Raw genomic sequence first — 20,368 nt, 5'->3', positions numbered from 1 at the left:
GACAGCAGGAAGTACGAAACGCCAAGGAAGGGATCTCCTGCCCCTCCCCACAAAGGCACAGAGCCGAACTGCCTTTTTACACAAACGCAACAGATAAGTGCTAGACACAGTGCACTAAAACCAATCCATCCTAAGCACAAAAGAGTTGAGGTATGTTCAGTCCTGTGAACTAGTTCTGCTGCTTCTTTCACCTGATTTTTCTTCAGCTCTTTAGGAGGTTACCTACCATCTTTGCGTATCACCTTTATCTGAGTCTTTGTAGATGCACTGTCAGCTCTGAAGTGCTTCTCTTTTCAGTTGCTAAACATTGATATTAAAATCTTTTGCCAAAACAATGATTCAAATGATATCTATTCCATATGCCTTCTTGCTTTACTGAAGAATAATAACGCAATTCAAAGTTACATCATAAATTCCTCTTGAAAAAGCTCACACTGTATTTGAATAGTAACAGTAATACAAAAGTGTATTCTAGCTTTACACTTGACTTGCCAAGAACTCTTCAGGAAACAAGCTGTTACTATTGCATTTCTTACAAAACTAGTACAGGTCCTTAAAAATCAGACTGCGCTGAGGTGTAGCAGCTAGGTGTTCCTCTCCTTCCTCTACGTAGTTAAGAGTTTATACAAAAACTCAGGGGGCTACTTCTAACTGTGAAGTCAAGAAATTTATCTTCTCTGGGATAAACAATTTTGTTACATAAGATGACTGCTTCTTCCCCACTCTGGAAATAATGAACACACTTTTATTCACACCTTATTCCGACCCTTGTCTCCCAAGAAGTTTAACAATAGAAGTCTGGTACAATGAAGCCATGTACATACAGCAAGTTAAGAATGGAAGTCTAAAGAACACTAACTGTGTCGCAGTTAAAGTAGCGGAGTGGTATCACTGCAATGATTACACAGCATTTATCACAAAAATACCTTTTTTTTTTCCTTAAAGATCTGAGATACAAGAGCTTTGCACACAAAATTTTCAGGAATGCTTCATCAGCCAAATCGCACATTTCAAATTGCTACGTCGCTTGCAATGCATCACAGATTATTTTCACTGACACAAATGAAGCATGTCCTGAAACACTGAGAACAGCTAGATTGCTCTGTGCCCGTTCCAACACTGTACTGCTAAAAACACACCTTAAGTGTGTGCTGACATTTGCAATCATTTTTTTTTTAAATGAGTTATTTCTTAAACTACAGTCAAGTATTTACTTTTCATCATTTGATTAAATAATGAGACTAAGCTTATAACTATAGTCTTCTAATTCAGTATCAACTAATCTCTCATTAATTCCCATGCATCACAAAATTCCAGAACACTAACCCACTTTGCAATACTAATAGCTATTTAATTGTAAGGGCAGAGATGCTGGTATATAGCTTTTTGCTGTTTTATTTCAACCAGAAGTTGCATATTCTTTTCATTTGTTTGGTACACATCTTTATGAAATCCAAAATATCAAGTGTCACACATACTAGGAAAATGATACAAAAACTGCATGTGAGAAGTCATACACATGGCATATATGTATGGAGAGTGTCACGGCTGCACACTTAAACACCATTAGGTATATAATTTTTTTGTCTCTTCATTTGTGCCCCTGGGATTTTTCTGTTTGCTTGTTTTAGAAAGCACCGAGCACTTCCAGAATAAAGGAATTAAGTAAAGTCAGCTTTGGATACTGTAATATTTAATATCCCCATCCAAAACTGTAAATCATTAGGACCTGCAATTTCTAACTTTCCACTTGAGAATCTGCTTCCCTTTCTGAGCTGACTTAACAGACGTGAAAAATTTGTTACAGAATCCATAGCTGGAAACAAACTGCTAAATTCATCATTTAATAACTGCAAATGGTTTTAGCCAGTTGGTTCAACCATGTTTAAAGCAAAAACCCTGATGTTATGATTAAAGAGCACTATTATTAGTACAAGAAAAAGTTCTCCTGTAAGTAGATCTGCATTGGCATTTTACAGTGCTAACATGTTCTCATTGCTACTGTGGGAACAGAAAAAAGTTGATATGTCAAGTTCATGGATAATAGTTGCAGCTATTCTAGATGACCAATGTAGAATATTCAAAAGATAACACCACACCTAGAGTTTAACTTTTGTTTTAAATCAGTTTGCATTATTGCAATTACCAGTTATTTTCTTAAAAAAAAACCCACACAATTAGCATAATTCTAATAAATTAGAATAAGCATAATAAAATTAGAATAACCAGTGTTAACTATACTGTAGAATACAAGAAAATAAGCAAAAGCTATGCACTACATAAAATACTTTTAAGTTATACTTCATTAGAGGTGTTCAAAAATTAATAGAGTCGACTATACTATGCATCAGCTATAATAAAATTGTCCCCAGTCTATCAGTTTCCAAATTGCACATATTCTCTGAATGGCTACATACTAACCTTTCACCACTCCCAAGAGAGGTGGCGAGTTCTCTTGAGGGGTTCTGTCAGGTTCCTGGGGAGGTACAACCATAGCAAGCGTATGCACCGGTACACGTGGAACCTTAAAACAAAGACACAAAACACAGGCTCAGATTTAAAAAAAAAAATATATATATTTGAATGGACCAGATCTTGAAGTGTTAAAGACAAAGATACAGTTCTAGAGCAGACCTCCATTCCACTTTTCCCAAACTGTGAATGCTATGCTACCTCTTGGTATGACCTGTCCCATGTTATTTTATTGTGGGTAATATGCTGAAGTTAACTGTGTTACTCTTCACAAAATCCTGGGCTGTGCAGGCTGGAAAACTGTTAACATCTTTAGGCTTTTAATCAGCGTACTCCACTGGAAAGCTACCTCTCCAGTCTGCCCAATTCTAAATTTACACAGTGTATGTTTTTTCACATAACAAACAAAATCAGCAACATTTGAGAGGTGCTGTCTCAAAGGTTTAGAACTGTTGAAAGAAAATACTGAGCAAATGCAACCAAGAAAATAATATTCTTTTGAGACGCTAGGATTGGAACTGTCCTGTCTAAGGAGCTGAAAAGTGAACAAAGTTCACGTCCTCTTCAGGACACTGCAGACAACACTCATCAACTTTCTCACTCTCTACCATTTTCAAATGCATAGAATTTTTTAAGCTCTTTCCACTGTATATGTTCACATCTAAATTAACTTCAGAAGTTAACTACTACAGAAGCGCTTCTTTGCAACATTCATGGTGATATGTAAAAAAAACTTCCTTACGCCTTACCTCAGACTGATCCTGAGATGGAGGTGTGAGTTGAGACAAGTCCGCTGCAGGAACTGACAAAAGATTGTTTGGGTAATCCAGCAAGTAAGAAACAACATTTGTATGTCCTCCTTTGGCTGCTTCAATGAGCATTGTTGAGCCATCCTGAAGTGAGATTTTGGAAATAAAAAGCCAGAAGATTAATTTTGCTACCTGGTGTAGCACATAAGATATGAATTAGACCATGTAAAATTGCACATTTACTGATCCAGTAAATCAATTACATCATTCTTCCAATACCTACAATAAACGCATAGTTTTAAGTGAATACCTTCAGCCGATGAGTAGGGTCTGCACCATGAGCCAGGAGCAGCTCAACAACTGCCAGGTGGCCTCCTGCACATGCCAGTGACACCACCGTGTGGTCATTATTAGCTGTAGCCCTGTTAACGTTGGCACCTGTAAAGAGAAGATGTCAATTAAACACAAGGAAATTCTTTTTAAAAGGAAGTAGCAGCAAGTAAAGTAGTTTCAGGAATACAGAGAAACTTTTCTCTTCTAATTTTCCTAATTCACAGACACTTCTAGGGATTTTGAGTAACTCATGGCTTCTACACATCATCCTCCTCATCTTGCCAAGACAAGGCAGTAATGACAGTAACAGTGGGCCTTGTAAGTGGTAAGAGAGAGGGAGCACTTATGATGTACAAAGCACAACTTCTAAATTTTCCTTCAAAGCACTTATCCATCTTGCTACACAGTAAATTTTTAAACCCTTAACCATTTGACAAATGCTCTCATACACATAACCAGATTCATTTTAAAGAAGGAATACAAACATGCAAAATTGTAAAGTGGCATTTTAAGTTTTTAAATTAGTTAGTTAAACCAGTATCTTACCTTTGCTAATAAGGAATTGCACAGTGCATAAATGACCAGCTCGTGCAGCCTTCATTAGTGGGGTTCTTCCACCTTCAGATTCATGCTCCTGTTGTAAAGAAGAAATAACAGATGTATAAATGGGGAAAAAATTATGCCATTGTTTCAGCTTTTGAATCATCTTGCAATGGGATCAAAACAACCTGTCTCAGCAGAAGATCTATCTTACAAGCTGATGGTAATCAATATAGACTGACTGTAATCAATCTTCATGTTACCTTAAATATGGAATCACACTGTCAAAAAGCATTAAGACCGTATCCATACTGTTATCACACAAGGAGGTTTCCCTACTTACAAATCCCCTTTTATTTTAGTGTTCAAATGCATAACATACTTCAGAACAGTAACACTTTGTTTCCTCCTCAAAAAGGGACGACTATTTAACACAAATATCATCCAGCATCAGGAAGTATACAAATAACTATGAACTGATGTGCAACAGTTCTGAAAGCTGTTACATGCTGCATGCCAGACCTTTAAAATTGCAATAATGCCTGAAGTGCAGACAACATTTTTAAAACATGCTGAAGAGGATCAGCAATAAAAATGTGACAAATCACTGCAGGTCACAAAAAGTCTCCAAATAAGAGACAATAAAGCAGAAAAAAGACAAAAGGATGATACAAACCAACAAAAAAAAAAGGAATGAGTGACAATTTTCTAATTTAAAAAGTTTCTGAATACTGGAAAGATGTGGTTGAATACAACTGTATTAGAGAAGTAAAAGAACTAGAAAATTAGCCTGTTATGTAGACACGATCAATCCCAGAAAGAATGCTGACTAATACACATCAGCCCTCCCATAGCATCAAGGGGAGAGAACATCATCTTCCTGGGAGAGTTCATATTTTGCTCTGAATGTTCAGTCTGATCAATAATATACTAGGACTGTGGGGTTTTAAAATTAAATATCTGGGAAGCCAAGCTCTAAGTTCGCTATTTACTTCTGGAATTGCATGCATATCTGACAGTGAAAGTTAACATTTAGTACTGACAGTGGATGATACTGCTATTTACAAATATAAAAGAACAAGAATAGATTTGACAGAACAAATCAAACCCTCCCCCTGGTTTCAGTATTCCTGAAAACTCTGCATAATGTCCTTTGACACACGGTTTGCTTTGGTTGCAAGCTGCATCTTCAGTTAGCTTTCTGTTCATACACTCAGGGAAGAAATCTCTTGACTGGCTTTTCTACATGAGACTGACCCCGTGCAGAAAATACAAACCAATTCTTTCCTGTAATAGGAGTTATGGTACCTCTCTCCTATGCACTTTGGCAAGAGGGGAAATACTCTGCTCCTACACTTCCGTAAGAACTTTGTATTATTGTACACCACTTTAACACACATTTAAACTCCACGGTAGCGCTCAACTTCTTTGCTTACTTCATAGTATAACGCATAAGCACACACAGACAGATAAGAAGCCTGACAGACTTACTACTGAAGTCACCTTTATTTATTTGTTTTAAATAAGTAGATTCTACTCCAAGGGCACATGACCTCTTAGCTGTCAATAAATATATACATACTTTTGGACTGTCTGCATGCCAGAAATATTTGCAGGATATGTAAAGCTAATAATGTTAGCATGTGCCCCCTATGATGTCCAAGATTGAGTAGCACACCCTTGAGCTCTGATGCTTACTCTGGTATTTGGCATAGCTTTTTCCTTCCTCAGTCACTGCCAATAAATCATAAAAAGCCAGATGCTGCTGTTTGCGTTATGCACAGTAAATCCCTGGTACTGCCTGCAAGTCACTCATAAAGCAGCTATAGATGCAAAGAACTATTGAACACCAGCTCACTCGTCAAGCAGGACCAGAACACTACTGCCCAAACCCTGTAATATGCATTTCTAAATCCCCACTGATGCAACCGCAAAGATGGCAAGAAACAAAATTTTAGGTTATCTTAGCTATATTCCAGATAGTGAAAAGCCATCCTGTATTGCATTCAAAAGTAGCATTTCAGATAACTAGCAGTAAGATAACATTATTTGCAACATTCGCTATTCCTAACAGACTTCAAGTCTCAAACATGGATGTCAGGAGGCTTCCTCATTGAAATGCAATGTAGTTATTCTGCCCAGTTTAACCAACTGTCGCTTCATCAAGCAAGCAGAACTTGATCCTCAACTATTATACACTTCAAATACTTGCAGTACCATACACATCATCTGTCCAGCCTAACTAAACCATTAGTGTGCCCACCTGCTGTGAATCTTCAAAAGTTACTGCATTTTGATGGTATTTTTCAAATTGGAAGATAGAAATGCATATTTGATTTTAAAATTAAATTAATTCTATTACTTCAGCACGCTATTTAGCCCTAATAAAGGCTAGCAGATAGCATCAACTCAAGCTTTAAGGGAAAATATCTAGCACAAGACAAGAGAAGCTGAGCCAGTGCAGTGCCTCTGTCTACTTGCATCTTTTCTTTTCAAATATATATTTTTTAATTGTAGTAGATAATCAAAATCAAGACAGACAACATAAAAGCTGTTCAAAAGCATCCCCCATCAACTTCACAATGCGCTTCTTCCTTGTATTAATGTGAAGAGCATGCAAATGCTTATATTGTAAGAACAAAAACTAGCAAGGAGTACTCAAAGACAATTTCCCCACCTATCTGCACTGTAGGACTCACCACAGTATTCTGCCTCTCTTCACTGCTCCAACCCTGAGAAATATTGCAGTTAGTATGACCAGAAAGGAGGATAAAGGAGAACAACTATACCAGCTTTGACTAGAAAAGCCACTTTCTAAACACTTGAGTGATGTGCTCTCCTGCTAATTCTGCCTGAATAGAAAGAAGGCCCAAGACGAATTTTCTGTAGGTTTGGGAACCAGATAGAAAGGAAGGGAAAATGAGAGTATTACTCAAATCATGTAAGAGTTTACATTATCTGCACCTTTTCCACTTCAACTCAGAAAGGAGACGAGGATCCAGTCAGTAATAATTATTCCCTTTCTAGACAAATCAATACTTCAGAGAGTAGAGCTAAAGCAGTGTCATCAGAAGCATCTAAAGTCAATCACTGATTTTTAAATTTTTTTTTTAATTCTTTACTTCAAGTTCTCTGTTTCAGACAATTCCAAGGTCAGCTACATCAGGGCTTCTCCCTCCACCCCTACTATTTTCCTTGGTTCACAAATATTCGTGGTTGGCAAGTATTATTCACAAGGGTATTTTTTTCAAGATAGCTTCCAATGTAGCATGCTATTTTAAAGTTCTAGAACAAAATCTGCATTTCACCATCATCGTTGAATCATCATAGAATGGTTTGGGCTGGAAGGGAACTTAAAGATCACCTAGTTCAACTCCCCTGCAAGTAGTAGACACACCTTCCACCAGAACAGGTCATTCAAAGCCCCATCCAATGTGGCCCTGAACATTTCCAGGGTTGGGGCATCCACAGCTTCTCTGGGCAATCTGCGCCAGCGCCTCACCACCCGCACAGTAAAGGATTTCTTCCTTATGTCCAATCTAAACCTACTCTCTTCCAGTTTAAATCCATTACCCCATCACTACATGCGCTTCTCAGAAGTCCCTCTATAGCTTTCTTGTAGGCCCCCTTTAGGCACTGGAAGGCCACTCTAAGGTTTCCCCAGAGCCTCCTCTTCTCCAGCTCTCTCAGTCTGTCCTCACAGGAGAGGTGCTCCAGCCCTCTTATCATCTTCGTGGCCTCCTTTGGACTCGTCCTGACAGGACCATGTCCTTCTTATCTTGGGGGCTTCAGAGCTGAACACTCCAGGTGGGGAGCAGAGGTGCAGAATCACCTCTGTCTACTTGCTGGCCACACTCCTCTTGATGCAGCCCAGGATGTGGTTGGCTTCTGGGCTGCAAGCACACGTTGCCAGCTCATGTTGAGCTTCTGTCCACCAGCACTCTCAAGTCCTTCTCCTCAGGGCTGCTCTTGATCCATTCTCCACCCAGCCTGGAATTGTGCCTAGGATTGCCCTGAGCCACGTGCAGGACTTTGCACTTTGCCTGGTCGAGCTTCATGAGGTTGGCACAGTCCCACCTCTCCAGCCTCTCAAGGTCCCTGTGGAGGACATCCCTTCCCCTCCAGCGTGTTGACTGCACCACACAGCTTGGTGTTGTCAGTGAACTTGCTGAGGGAGCACTCTATCCCACTGTCTGTACCACTGACAAAGATGTTGAACAGGGCCAGGCCCAACACAGACCCCTGAGGAACGCCACTCATCACCGAACTCCACTGGGACATCGAGCCGTTGACTACCACTCTCTGAGTCCGGCCACCCAGCCAATTCCTTATCCATCGAGTGGTCCAACTGTCAAATCCATGTCTCTAGTTTAAAGACAAGGTTGTCGTGCAAAGCATTTGATGCTCTCCCGCACAAGTCCAGGTAGATGACATCAGTTGCTTGTCCCTTGTTAACTGATGCTGTAATCCCATTGTAGAAGGCCACCAAATTGGTCAGGCATGATTTGCCCTTGGTGAAGCCACGCTGGCTGTCACCAACCACCTCCTTATATTCCACGGTTTCCATGAGGATCTGCTCTGTGATCTTGCCGGGTAGACAGAGTGGCCTGTAGTTCCCTGGGTCTTCCTTGTTCCCCTTTTTAAAAATGGTGGCTATGTTTCCCCTTTTCCAGTCATCAGGAACCTCATCAGACTGCCATGACTTCTCAAATACGATGGACAGCAGCTTGGCAACTTCACCCGCCAGTTCCCTCAGGACCCACAGATGTATCTCATCAGGTCCCATGGACTTCTGCACCTTCAGGTTCCTTAGATGGTCCTAAACTTGCTCTTCTCCTACAGTGGGCAGTTCTTCATTCTCCCAGTACCTACCTTTGCCATCTGCAACTTGCACGATGTGGCTAGAGACCTTGTTGGCCAAAACTGAGGCAGAAAAGCCGTTGAGTACCTCAGCCTTCTCCATGTCCCACGTAGCCAGGCCTCTTATTGCCTTCCAGAGAGGGCCCATAGTTTCCCTGGCCTTCTTTTTTATCACTGACCTACCTACCTACAGAAGCTTTTCTTGTTGCCCTTGCCATCCGTGGCCAGATTTAATTTTATCAGAGCTTCAGCTTTACTAAATTGGCTGCTTGGATAATTTCCCTGTTTGTCCCAGGCTACCTGTCCTTGCTTCCACACTCTGTAGGCCTCCTTCTTGTGTTTGAGTTTGTTCAGGAGCTCCTTGTTCATCCATGCAGACCTCTTGGCTGGTGTTTTTGCCTGACTTCCTCTTTGTTGGGATGCATTATTCCTGAGTTTGAAGGAGGTGCTCCTTGAACATTAGTCAGCTTTCCTAGGACCCTCTTCCCGCCAAGGCTTTATATCATTATATCCTACTAAGCAGATCCTTGAAGAGGCCAAAGTGTGCTCTCCTGAAGTCCAGCGTAGTGAGCTGCTTGTGCGCCCTCATTGTTGCCCCGAGGATCTTGAACTCCAGCATCTCATGGTCACTGCAGCCAAGGCTGCCCTTAAGCTCCACACCCCCCACCAGCTCCTCCTTGTTGGTGAGGTGGTCCAGCATAGCACCTCTCCTCATTGACTCCTGTATCACTTGCAGTAGGAAGTTATCATCCACACATTCCATGAACCTCCTGGATTGCTTAATGCCCTACTGTGTTGTTCCTCCAACAGATGCCAAAGCAGGTTAAGTCCCCTTTCAAAGTAAAGGCCCAACTGCTCTCTTCAGTTCTTCAACAAGCCTCTCTCATCCATGACAGTAGTGGACATTTAATGGAAATCTAAATGTTGTTCTAAGTAAATGTATTTAGGCAAAGGTTTTGATGCAAGACAATAGCCAAACAATACAGTTCTTAACACTATGCCACTTTGACAATTTTCAAGACTGAACTCCTATCAAGAGATACAGCATTCTAGCAGTCATCAACCTAATTGTCCCAGATAACCTTACTGACACACATCACAAATTATATTTCAGAGGCATCTAAAAACTCAAATAGGTCTCTAGTTTAAGTAAATACCTGAAAACAGACAACCTTACAGGAAACTAGATATGTACTAACAGGTTTAACATAGCGACTTGTGCTAATAGACTCAGTGAGATAACTTCCTGCATTTGTGAAGGCTGAGATACTGGTTTTTAAAAACAGGGTTTCAGAAGACCCAACAGAAGGGAAAATGCAGGACAAAGATGACATGTCTAGTCTACATAGCAAGTCTTTGTATTTTTGGAAAGAAAATTAAAAAAAAGAAAAAAGTAGATGCCTTAAAGCCATGCTTGTTGTTAGCATGTATCCTGAGGCTGCAGCTTACAAGCATCAAAGGCCAACCTCACCTGATGCTTGCCCGGCTCTATGCCCTCCAAAATAGTCTTCGAGTCCTCCTGCTTGTCCTGCGGAAGGAAAAAGAAGAACTCACGGCTCTTGTTCTACAAATAAATGTTGTTCTTGGTCATGAAGACCTGGAATGTGAACTTAAATGGATCAGATCCACCAGCTGAAAACTCTGTTTTGCTGGAATTAGGCAAGCAAGCACAAGGGTAAGACCAAGCAATGCAGCTCTCATCAGTTAAGACTCCTACCACATGCCATTCAGATTCACAAAGAGAGCACAAAGGTCACACGTAGCATCTCGTTAAATACAAGATGACTTTTTGTTCACTAGTGGCAAAAGAGGTTTTCATTGTACACTGCAACACAACATCCAAAAGGTGTTAACTACAAAACTTAGCTTCACCTGTCCTGCAATCTTCTGCTTTATTTTTAAGACTGATGGCCAACTCCAAAAAGACCTGAAATCTCTGACCTTCCCCTGACGGTTCAAGAAACAGTATGGAAAAACATGACAGTTTCTCAGATCCCTCACTGTAACGACATGCATGGTTTTGTTAAAATCTATAAAGTATTGGCTACTTTTGTAAATGTCCAAATGCTGCCTTATGCACACTGCACCAAACACGCGGTGTGCCACACACAAAGGAAAGTGACTTTCTAATTAAGGAGCCATGTTAGTGTGAGGGATGTTGTCAGCTGAAGGCAATGATCCCTGCAATGACAAAAACATCTGTCTAAAAATATTCTGTCATAGGGGAAGAATCAAGAGTTAGTTTGACATGCCTGGTTTTGGGGGTTTTTGTGGGTGTTTGGGTTTTTTTTGCAACTGGAATTATGTGGATGACAGGTAGACAGTTTTAGTCTTTTAAGGAAAGCCACACATGAAATTTTAACAAATATAAAGAGGTTTGGGGAGACCTTGACAGTGTAAAATAAGAAAAATGCAAGGATGCATTGACAGGCTTGAGAGGTTTAGAGCTTGACAGGCTGGAGAGGTGGGCCCGTGCCAACCTCATGAGGTTCAACCAGGCCAAGGGCAAGGTCCTGCACCTGGGTCATGGCAATCCCAGGCACAAATCCAGGCTGGGCGGAGAATGAATTGAGAGCAGCCCTGAGGAGAAGGACTTGGGAGTGCTGGTGGACGAGAAGCTCAACATGAGCAGGCAATGCGCCCTTGCGGCCCAGAAGGCCAACCGCATCCTGGGCTGCATCAAGAGAAGCGTGGCCAGCAGGTCGAGGGAGGTGATTCTGCCCCTCTACTCTGCCCTGGCGAGACCCCACCTCGAGTACTGTGTCCAGTTCTGAAGCCCTCAACATCAGAAGGACATGGACCAGTTGGAGAAGGTCCAGAGGAGGCCACGAAGATGATAAAAGGGCTGGAGCACCTCTCCTGCGAGGACAGGCTGAGAGAGTTGGGGCTGTTCAGCCTGGAGAAAAGAAGGCTCCGGGGAGACCTGACAGCGGTCTTCCAGTACCTCAAGGGGGCCTACAAGAAAGATGGGGAGAGGCTGTTCAGCAGGGCCTGTTGTGATAGGACAAGGAGTAATGTTTTTAAAATAGTGGGGGGTAGATTTAGATTGGATAGTAGGAAAAAAATTTTTACGCTGAGGGTGGTAGAACACTGTCCCAGGTTGCCCAGAAAGGTGGTGGAGGCCCCATCTCTGGAAACGTTCAAGGCCAGGCTGGATGAGGCTCTGAGCAACCTGATCTAGTCAGGGATGTCCCTGATCCTTGCAGGGGGGTTGGACTAGATGACCTTTGAAGGTCCCTTCCAACCCTAACCATTCCATGATTCTATGAAACCGCCCTCGGGAGTTCTCTTCCATCTCTCAATTTCAGCATAAAAGCACTCATATCTTGTAGTAGAAAGGTAAACTTCATCACTGAATCAACTCTACTATGTAGCAGAGCCTCATGTACAGCTGCAACACAGCCCAGATGAGAAAAATCCCAATTTAAAACTATCTTCTGCACCTCTCAGCTGAGAAAAGCTGTGATCTTATCACTATCCAAAAAAGAACACACTCTCTTTTGTTTTCAGCTACACTGAAACAGACAAAGATCCAACCACCTTGTCAAGAACAGTCACTTTTAAAAAGGAGACTAGAATCTCCAATGTGCAGCATTTCCTCCAGGTCTGATTCTACATTAAAAGGGCACAGGCATCCAAACAGGCCCTTTTAGTTTATAGAAAGGTACACAGCTTAAAAGCGGGATATTACCTCTCATTAAATATCAGCAATACTATTCGAGCTTTACAGTCCTAGTTCCTACATGCACCACGCACATCTTACCTCATACAAGCTTTGAGTTGAAGGTGACTACTAGTAAAAATACAAAGAAGAAGGGACAAAAACCAGAACTCCTACAGGAAAAACAAGTCTTCTCTCACCTTTGAGATTAGACAAATCCTTGCCATGCAGGTAAATAGCTGTATTACTGAAGTGCTGGTTATCTCCTCCTGAAGCTACTAAACCATACCACTGCTTGGAAAAACACTTATTTCAGAGTTCTAATTTACAAAATTTTACTCCTATTATTCACAAAGTCTAAGTAGGTGTTTTGACTCCATAAAGAAGTTTGTAAACAAGTAAAATTTACATTTGATACAGCAGCAGGAGCTCAGACTGAGACCCTGAAAGTCTCTAGTTCTGCAGACATTATAGGAACTAGAATGCCACTAAGGCACAGATGGGATCACAGGCTGGAGTCCTCAGATATGCCTCATATTAAGTCATTCATATACTTGGCAAAAGCGAGCCAATTTCAAAATGCATACATTAACAAGAAAAGGTGTAGGCCTGCCAAGCTAGTTTTGTTACAGATTTTGACAGGCCAACTTTATCCCTGTAAGGACATGGAAAAGACAGATCCCTTAAAGAAGAGTATCAGAAAAGCATCAGAATAATTGGTAACAAGCCAGACTTTGTAAACAATTAGGCACAAGGAGATAAAAATCATCAAAATACCATACATGATTGAGCAGCTGTCCAGCAGACACAGGTAAGTGTGTCTCTGACACTGTTCATTTCTCATATAACTTGCCACTTCAGAGTTTTAAGGAAAAATTAACCACAAACTGAAGAAAGTTCATCTCAGCCATTATTTTCTTTTAGTTCTCCTAGTTCCTATTAGATTCCTTTATGAATCTAATGGAGCTCTCAAAATCTCCACTGGTTGCCAAACTGAATTACATATTTGATATCCAGGCTAGAGGATCAGTCCCTGAAAAGCAAGAGTTTCCATTTTCTACCTGCAAGAACAATAGCCTTTTTGTGCTCCCAGTTCAGACAAAACTCTACTGGGGACCAGAGTAACTTATTATATAATGATGTTTGGGTCGGACAGGATCATCTAAGACCATCTAGTCCACCCCTCTGTCCTGTGCAGGGGCACCTTCCACTAGATCAAGTTGTTCAAAGCCCTGTCCAACCTGCCCTTGAATTTTTCCAAGGACAGGGCATCCACAACTTCTCTGGGCAATCTGTAGCAGTATCTCACCACCCTCATTATGCTCAAACTTTAGCTCATAGTTCTTTTTTGAGACTGAGAAAACCTCAACTGGACATGAGTAACACACCAGAATCAGTTCAGTAGAGTGAGTCGAGTAACTTCAACAAAGTTGGAAGACTTCAGTTTACAATGAGCACAATACAGGAAACCCCATGACAGAAACATCTCCTTCCCTCCGCCAATGTGGCTAACCCAGCATGAAGGAGACTCCTCTTCACATCTGCAGTCTGAAAACCTGCACCTCAAATCCCACTCAGTCCTGACCTCCAGGCAATTGAAGATAAACTTGAGAAGCCAAGAAAGATCTGAGGTCTTAAAGTAAATTATAGGCTTTCCAAATCTCGGAATAAAGGCTCTAGATTGGAAAGAAATGGGAGAATTGATTGCAACAGATCTTGACAGCCAGTGCTCATACTTTAATTTGGGGAAGAATGATCAACTTTCTTTCCTTAATCTAGAATCAGGAAGAAGAAAAATCTGCAAAACAAGACATAACCAGTATTTTCCTCAAAAAGGACCGCTCCACAACAGGCTAAGATGTCCAGCTCTTCAGCAACTGTGATATAAACCTCAAGTATAAAGAAAGTTTCTGGAAAACAATTAAATATCAGTGAAAGAATCCTAGGAAAGACTCAAGTTGCAGGATGAAAAAGGAAAAAGAAAAGCAACTGGAGATGTGCTTTCATTTGCTATGTCTGAATCCCAGAAGGAGAATAAAATTAACTAGAGAAATGAAGACAGATCGACCTACGGTCTAAGTCCAGATCTGCATTCAGTTCCCTACTCCACTACAGACTTCCTGGGACAACTTGGTGAAGTCATCTAGCCTCATTTAAATTGCTAATACAATTGAAATCTAAAAGAATAATATCCCATGGTACTGCCAAAGAAGCCTTTCCATACTCCAGCAGTAAGACAACACACTTTAGAAATCTTCCTCAGAATAAATACAAAGATAACATATTTATTCAAAACAGCTTGCAGAAGCTTACAACTTCTAATAAAGCAAAGCAACGTAGAGGTTTGAAAGGAAACTGCTCCAAACCCAAGCCACCTGCCGTAAACATTGCTGTAGTTTTGCAGGCATTTCCCCATTTACTTACAATCAGAATTCAAAACCTATCCTGCCTCTACGAAAGTGGCTGAGGCTCAGTACCCAACACCGAACTCAGCAAAGTGCAGCAGGTGTCCCATAAAACCCACAAACACACCCCCTCATTAATATAAACTCCCTCCCCGGTAGGAACATACAAAGCAGAACTTTACTGCAGAAGAATTAATAAAACCTGGTAAAAAAAAAAAAGTATATTCACCAAAAAAAGTGGAAATATTATTAATTCACAGTTACAGCATTAATGTATTTATATTTGTAAACAAACTTAAATGAAGTATTTTATTTTTTAAGACTGAAATTGAAGTAACTTCATTAGGATGTTGATTTGTCAGGTTCAAGGATAAGCTTTTCTAGCATTCTTCTCATTTAAAAGAAAAAAAGCCCTAAAATATCCAATCAAAACCCCAAACCCCTCCCCAAACAAAAAACCCACACAAGTAGAGAGTGTGGAAAAAGAAAGGTGAATAGTTGGGGAAAAAAAAAAAAAAAAAAAAAAAAAAAGGCAAGCAAAAAACCATCTTCCCTGCTTATGCCTTATTAAACATAAGGCTCCTAAACTCCTTTAGAAGACCAAGGTATCAATTGCTTTTTACCACTTAAAAACCAAACAAACATAACTGATGAAGAGGCCGTTTTAGGTCTCCCGCTGCACAAAAGAAAAAAGTCAAGACAATTATGTAAACAACTTAGTTATGATTAAATGTGTTACAGAAACACTGAAAGCAATATGCTAAAACCATGAGTCACAAGAAAGGAAAGAGTTCTGAAACAAAGAAAAGAACTTATATTATGCAGGTCATTTAAAAGGCATTGCTTAGTTTGGGAGTTTTTGTGTTGCAATTTTAAAAAGTTAAGAGATTCTCAGTGTTCAGAAACTAATGCTAAAAGAGAAAGTAGTAGCTCCTAATACTGAAATATTTTAAATTCAGAGCAGTGGAGCAGGTAAACTAATCCACGAAAGACTGGGAATAATAAAGTAGCATAATGCATAAAAGCAATGCAGAAATACATCCTGCTAAACAATTAAACTTATGGATTATACTGAAATGAAGATAATCAACTGTCACAAGTGTAAACTTTTCAGTTAACGAATGAAAGATTACCCAATAAGAACTTTCATTTTTCAAATAAAACGGAATATGCAGGCTTTTCTAAAGACTCTTTAATTCCTCCTTTCACACCTGTATATGAATCTCAATTGCTAAAAATCGTCTTCCTGCTCTATCAGCATACAAGCTTTACCATACAGTTCGAAACCAAAGTACTCTCCCCACAAGATACAGCAGAAGTCTTACCAAATCAGCACCAGCTTGCAGCAACACATCTGCAACATCAGTATGTCCATTTTCACAGGCATAGGTCAAAGCCGTATCTCCTGTCGCTGTGGTGGCATGAACATTAGCTCCTAGAAACACAACATAGGTTTTTTCTTATTGGACATCTTCTTATCAAGTCTGTCACATCAGATGAACACAGAAATCAAGACACTATCTGTGACAACAGCTATATCCTACTGACCGACAGCTTCTACAGTCGAAGAGCATTGCCCTCATGGTAAAAATTGCTCCTGTAGTAAAAATGCTCTGAGGAGAGGGGATAAGCCAGGGTTTGGAAGAAGCATGACTGGCAATCTAGGGACTTAAACCTATATGGTCACTTATTCCTACATTCTCTCTACAGCAATGAAGATTTCAGTTGTTACAACAAATAAAAGTGAATCCAGACAGTTGTCTAGACTATCCATTTGACAGGGAGCTGCAGGCCAAGGAAAATCAGACAAAATGTACGTTATTGAATTTTTATTAATATTACAAGACCATATACTTCTACAAATTTCATTTCTTCCCTGCTCTTTAAAACAATTTGCTTTAAAACCATTTTTAAAATAATTTGACTAGCTTCATATATGCCATCTACATGAAAACTATGCATGATTCTTTCTATGTAATGTATTATTCTTCCCAAAAAATGCCAATGTGATTAGCCATTTTCTTATTTTCAAGGTGTGAGATATATTTAAGAGACTCCCTGGTGCCAAAACAAGGCTCCTCAATTAACTTTCTACATTATCAGAAAGGAAGTGCAAGCAGCGTTCCAAGTGAGCTGGTGACGGGTGTCACATGCTGGTATCACTGCACAAAGAGACACAGTTGTTACTGTCCTTCGATGAGCAGCGAGCATTGCTTTCTAGAATTACAAATCCAGAGGATTTTATGTTTATTCTTAGAAAAGAGCATACAAATAAATCACCTCCCATAACAAGGAAGATTTCAAGAACTCACTCCTTTTTATTTATTTATTATTTTAAGCAGTATTACTACACTTTCGTCCTACCAACTTGAAACTGACAAACAATGAAGTGTCATTTCCCTCCAACTCCAGCACGATTTAATTTTTAATACTGTATAATGTCATAGTAAAACTCACTGATCACCAAAATTCAGCACATTCCAGGGCACAATTCCTAAAATACTGGTTATTCATGGAGACTGACTGCAGACAATAAGGATCAAAGCAAGTGTATCATGTGAAAGTTGAATTTTTATTAATGTTTTGTCCTAAATGCAACTACGTGGAAACAACGTTCCTAATGAATGTTGATGTTTTAGATGTGCAACAGAATCCCTGCTCCCTGAGGCACTTTGCTAACAGTATCAAACAATATTAGGGTATAACATATGCTTTTTTCTTCTTGCAAGTTATCCAAAAATACAGTTTCTTGTTACAACACTGCCACTATCAAGCCCAGGTATCTGCTACATCATATAGAATATCAAGTCTGTAATATCTGTGGGCTAGATCATTTGCACTGTACACATACCTGCTGCCAACAAGTATTTCACTAATTCAAGATGACCCTCTTGAGCAGCTTCCATCAAAGGTGTTGAGCAACCAAGTTCTATATCAGCTCCTGCCTTAATAAGGAAGTCAGCTACTTCAGAAAACCCTCCACAACATGCCAGAGTAAGAGCTGTTTCCTGCGTTTCTTCTGTCTGTGCATTTATATTTGCCCCTAGGAAACAAAACAGCTGTTATTTTAACTGACCAGACACAGGGCAGGAAGGCAAAAGCTCACCATCTCCACACTTTGGGTGGTTTAGCTTTGCTCTGTTGTTACAGCAACGAGCAGTGACAGACACATGCTACATCAGAGGAATTTGCACAGAATACCTAATGGCAAACAGTCAACAGTGAATTCTTCATAATGAACTCTTGAGAAACAACAGTGATCTCACCTTGTGCCAATAGCAATGCTACCATCTCTTCGTGGCCTTCCCGGGCAGCTTCCATTAGAGGAGTATAACCTTCATCATTAACTTCCTCCAGGTTAGCTCCTCTTTCGATCAGAAGAGCTGCTAACTCCACATGTCCGCCACAAGCAGCCAGAGTGAGTGGAGATTCAAATGAATCTGCAGGCATATTCACTTGAGCACCACTGTCTAAAAGCAAGCGTGCCACTTCCACGTGTCCATCCTACAAAACAAAGGTGAACACAAAAATCAGAAGCAGCTGAAGTCACTTAATGTTGATGCTGTTGTTGCAACTACTATCATACTAGGTCTGAAAATGATCCTAAAAACACAGCATCTTTTTACGTATGATGGTTCAATTCATGACATAGTTATGTTAATACTTGAACTAAACTGACATTTATGTTTCCACCTACATCTAGGTTAGGTTTAAATGCATGAAGAAAAAAAGAGCTAGATATATGTTAGGTTTTTTTTTTTTTCTTTCTTAAGGAAGCAGGCAAAGTTATGCGATAAGACTTTCTTAAATATCCAGCAAAATACCTGGGACACAAAAGTAAGAGACAGCAAACAAGTACCATAAGTAATAAACCCACTCCATGACTAAACCCCACAACAAGCATCAGAAAGATGATTTTATTTTTCTTTCTAGTTGATTCATGGCTTCTACAAACAAAAATAAAGCCCCACAGTTTCTAGATCCTGGGATAGATACCTGCAGAAAACTGAAGTGCGTTAGAATAAGGTAGGTAACAGGAGGCGGTAAGACTTGAATAATCTTAAAGGAGACTGAAAAGTGCCTTGGGGTGAAGTAATCTTTGCCACAGAGGGAAGAGAATTAGGACTGCAAGAGCAGCCTGAGCCCTTACCAATCAAAGCATATAATGTAAGTGCAGCTGTCAGCTTCTCAATAAACTATTAAACTCCTCAAGGTTACTTGAAATAGATCAAGTACCAAAAAAATGTTTTATATAAAGTGTGGTTTGTAGAGAGCCACAATACCTCTGAAAAGGGGAAAATGTAAAGAACTTTTGGCATTAGGAGAGAAGAAGTACTCATTGGTTTCTCTTTCCCACATAACATAAGAAACTGGGACCAATTTGGAACAATTTGGAGGAGAGTTCTTGGAAAAGTGAAACAGATTACTAGCTACATCTAATGAACAGGGAAGGTTCAAGTCATGCAAAGAGTTCTCAGTGAGATACAGAAGGCTTGAGGTTCTAATCAAAGGACATTTCATATCAGACCTTTCTTCAGCAGACACAATTAATAGGACGGAATGGGAACTCCAAGTAAAAGACTTGAATTGAAGCACGCTTTTTGTATCTCTCATTGGACAGAAAAATCACTTGCTGCTTTGCATACTGCAGGTGCATATGTATTAGATGCATCACCTTGGTCACTCCATTTGCCATCCAAAGAAATGGGGTTCTTCCAGAAGGAGTAAACTGTCAGTGGCTTTGATGATTTAGAGCCCTCTGTCCTGACACAGTGGTTTTCCTGGGATTTGACAGTTAAGCTGGATTAATTCTTTAAACTAGCCTCAATTCATGCTGACAGATTTTGCTAGAGAACTAAATACTTCTTGCCAAGGAAGACAAAAAGGGTCAAAAAGTGCCATTAGGACACTTCCGTGCCCAACATTTAAGCCAGAGCTGTCCAGGCTAGAGTACTGATATGTAGGAGCAATTTATAAAGTTGTAAAGCTAGAGAATTCCACTAATTCCCAAAGTGAAAGAACTTCTTATGTATCAAGATCAGCAACATCAAGTGAACTACCTGTTCCCCATCCTCATCTCATCAGAATTTTCCAACAGTAACTCAAATAGCTAACACAGAGCTACAGAAAAGGAGGCAAGACATATGTCAAACACGTAACTCCTGTCAACATCCGTCCTAACTTAACTACAGAGCAGGTAGTAAGTAACCTCAGACTGACAGCAATCAAGTGTAAATTAAAGACAGGCTGCTGTTTTTGGAGAAGCTGGCTAAAAGCCAACTACCATATCATTTAAGTAAAGGCATTATCCTAGGAGTGGCACTCCATCTTGACCAAAACATACTAAA

At 40.2% G+C, this 20,368-nt stretch overlaps 1 protein-coding gene across 10 annotated transcripts in view; it reads right to left on the bottom strand.

Moving 5' to 3' along the window:
* Positions 1–20,368, bottom strand: part of ANKHD1 (ankyrin repeat and KH domain containing 1) — a 123,033-nt gene that overhangs the window by 46,706 nt on the left and 55,959 nt on the right. For 8 of the 10 annotated variants that reach the window (XM_086758851.1, XM_086758842.1, XM_086758844.1 and 5 more), the window contains exons 8-15: positions 18,287–18,524; positions 17,872–18,063; positions 16,346–16,455; positions 10,426–10,482; positions 4,101–4,188; positions 3,532–3,659; positions 3,222–3,365; positions 2,422–2,524 (exon numbers count right to left, since the gene is read on the bottom strand). In XM_086758851.1, the coding sequence (XP_086614977.1) occupies positions 2,422–2,524; positions 3,222–3,365; positions 3,532–3,659; positions 4,101–4,188; positions 10,426–10,482; positions 16,346–16,455; positions 17,872–18,063; positions 18,287–18,524 (1,060 nt within the window). The remainder of the gene's footprint in view (positions 1–2,421; positions 2,525–3,221; positions 3,366–3,531; positions 3,660–4,100; positions 4,189–10,425; positions 10,483–16,345; positions 16,456–17,871; positions 18,064–18,286; positions 18,525–20,368) is intronic. The other 2 variants (XM_086758846.1, XM_086758852.1) reach the window with 1 other exon arrangement.

Source organism: Chlamydotis macqueenii, chromosome 14, assembly GCF_036417535.1.
Source record: "Chlamydotis macqueenii isolate bChlMac1 chromosome 14, bChlMac1.mat, whole genome shotgun sequence".
NCBI classification, from domain to species: Eukaryota; Metazoa; Chordata; class Aves; order Otidiformes; family Otididae; genus Chlamydotis; species Chlamydotis macqueenii.
This window is presented reverse-complemented; position numbering and strand designations above follow the sequence as displayed.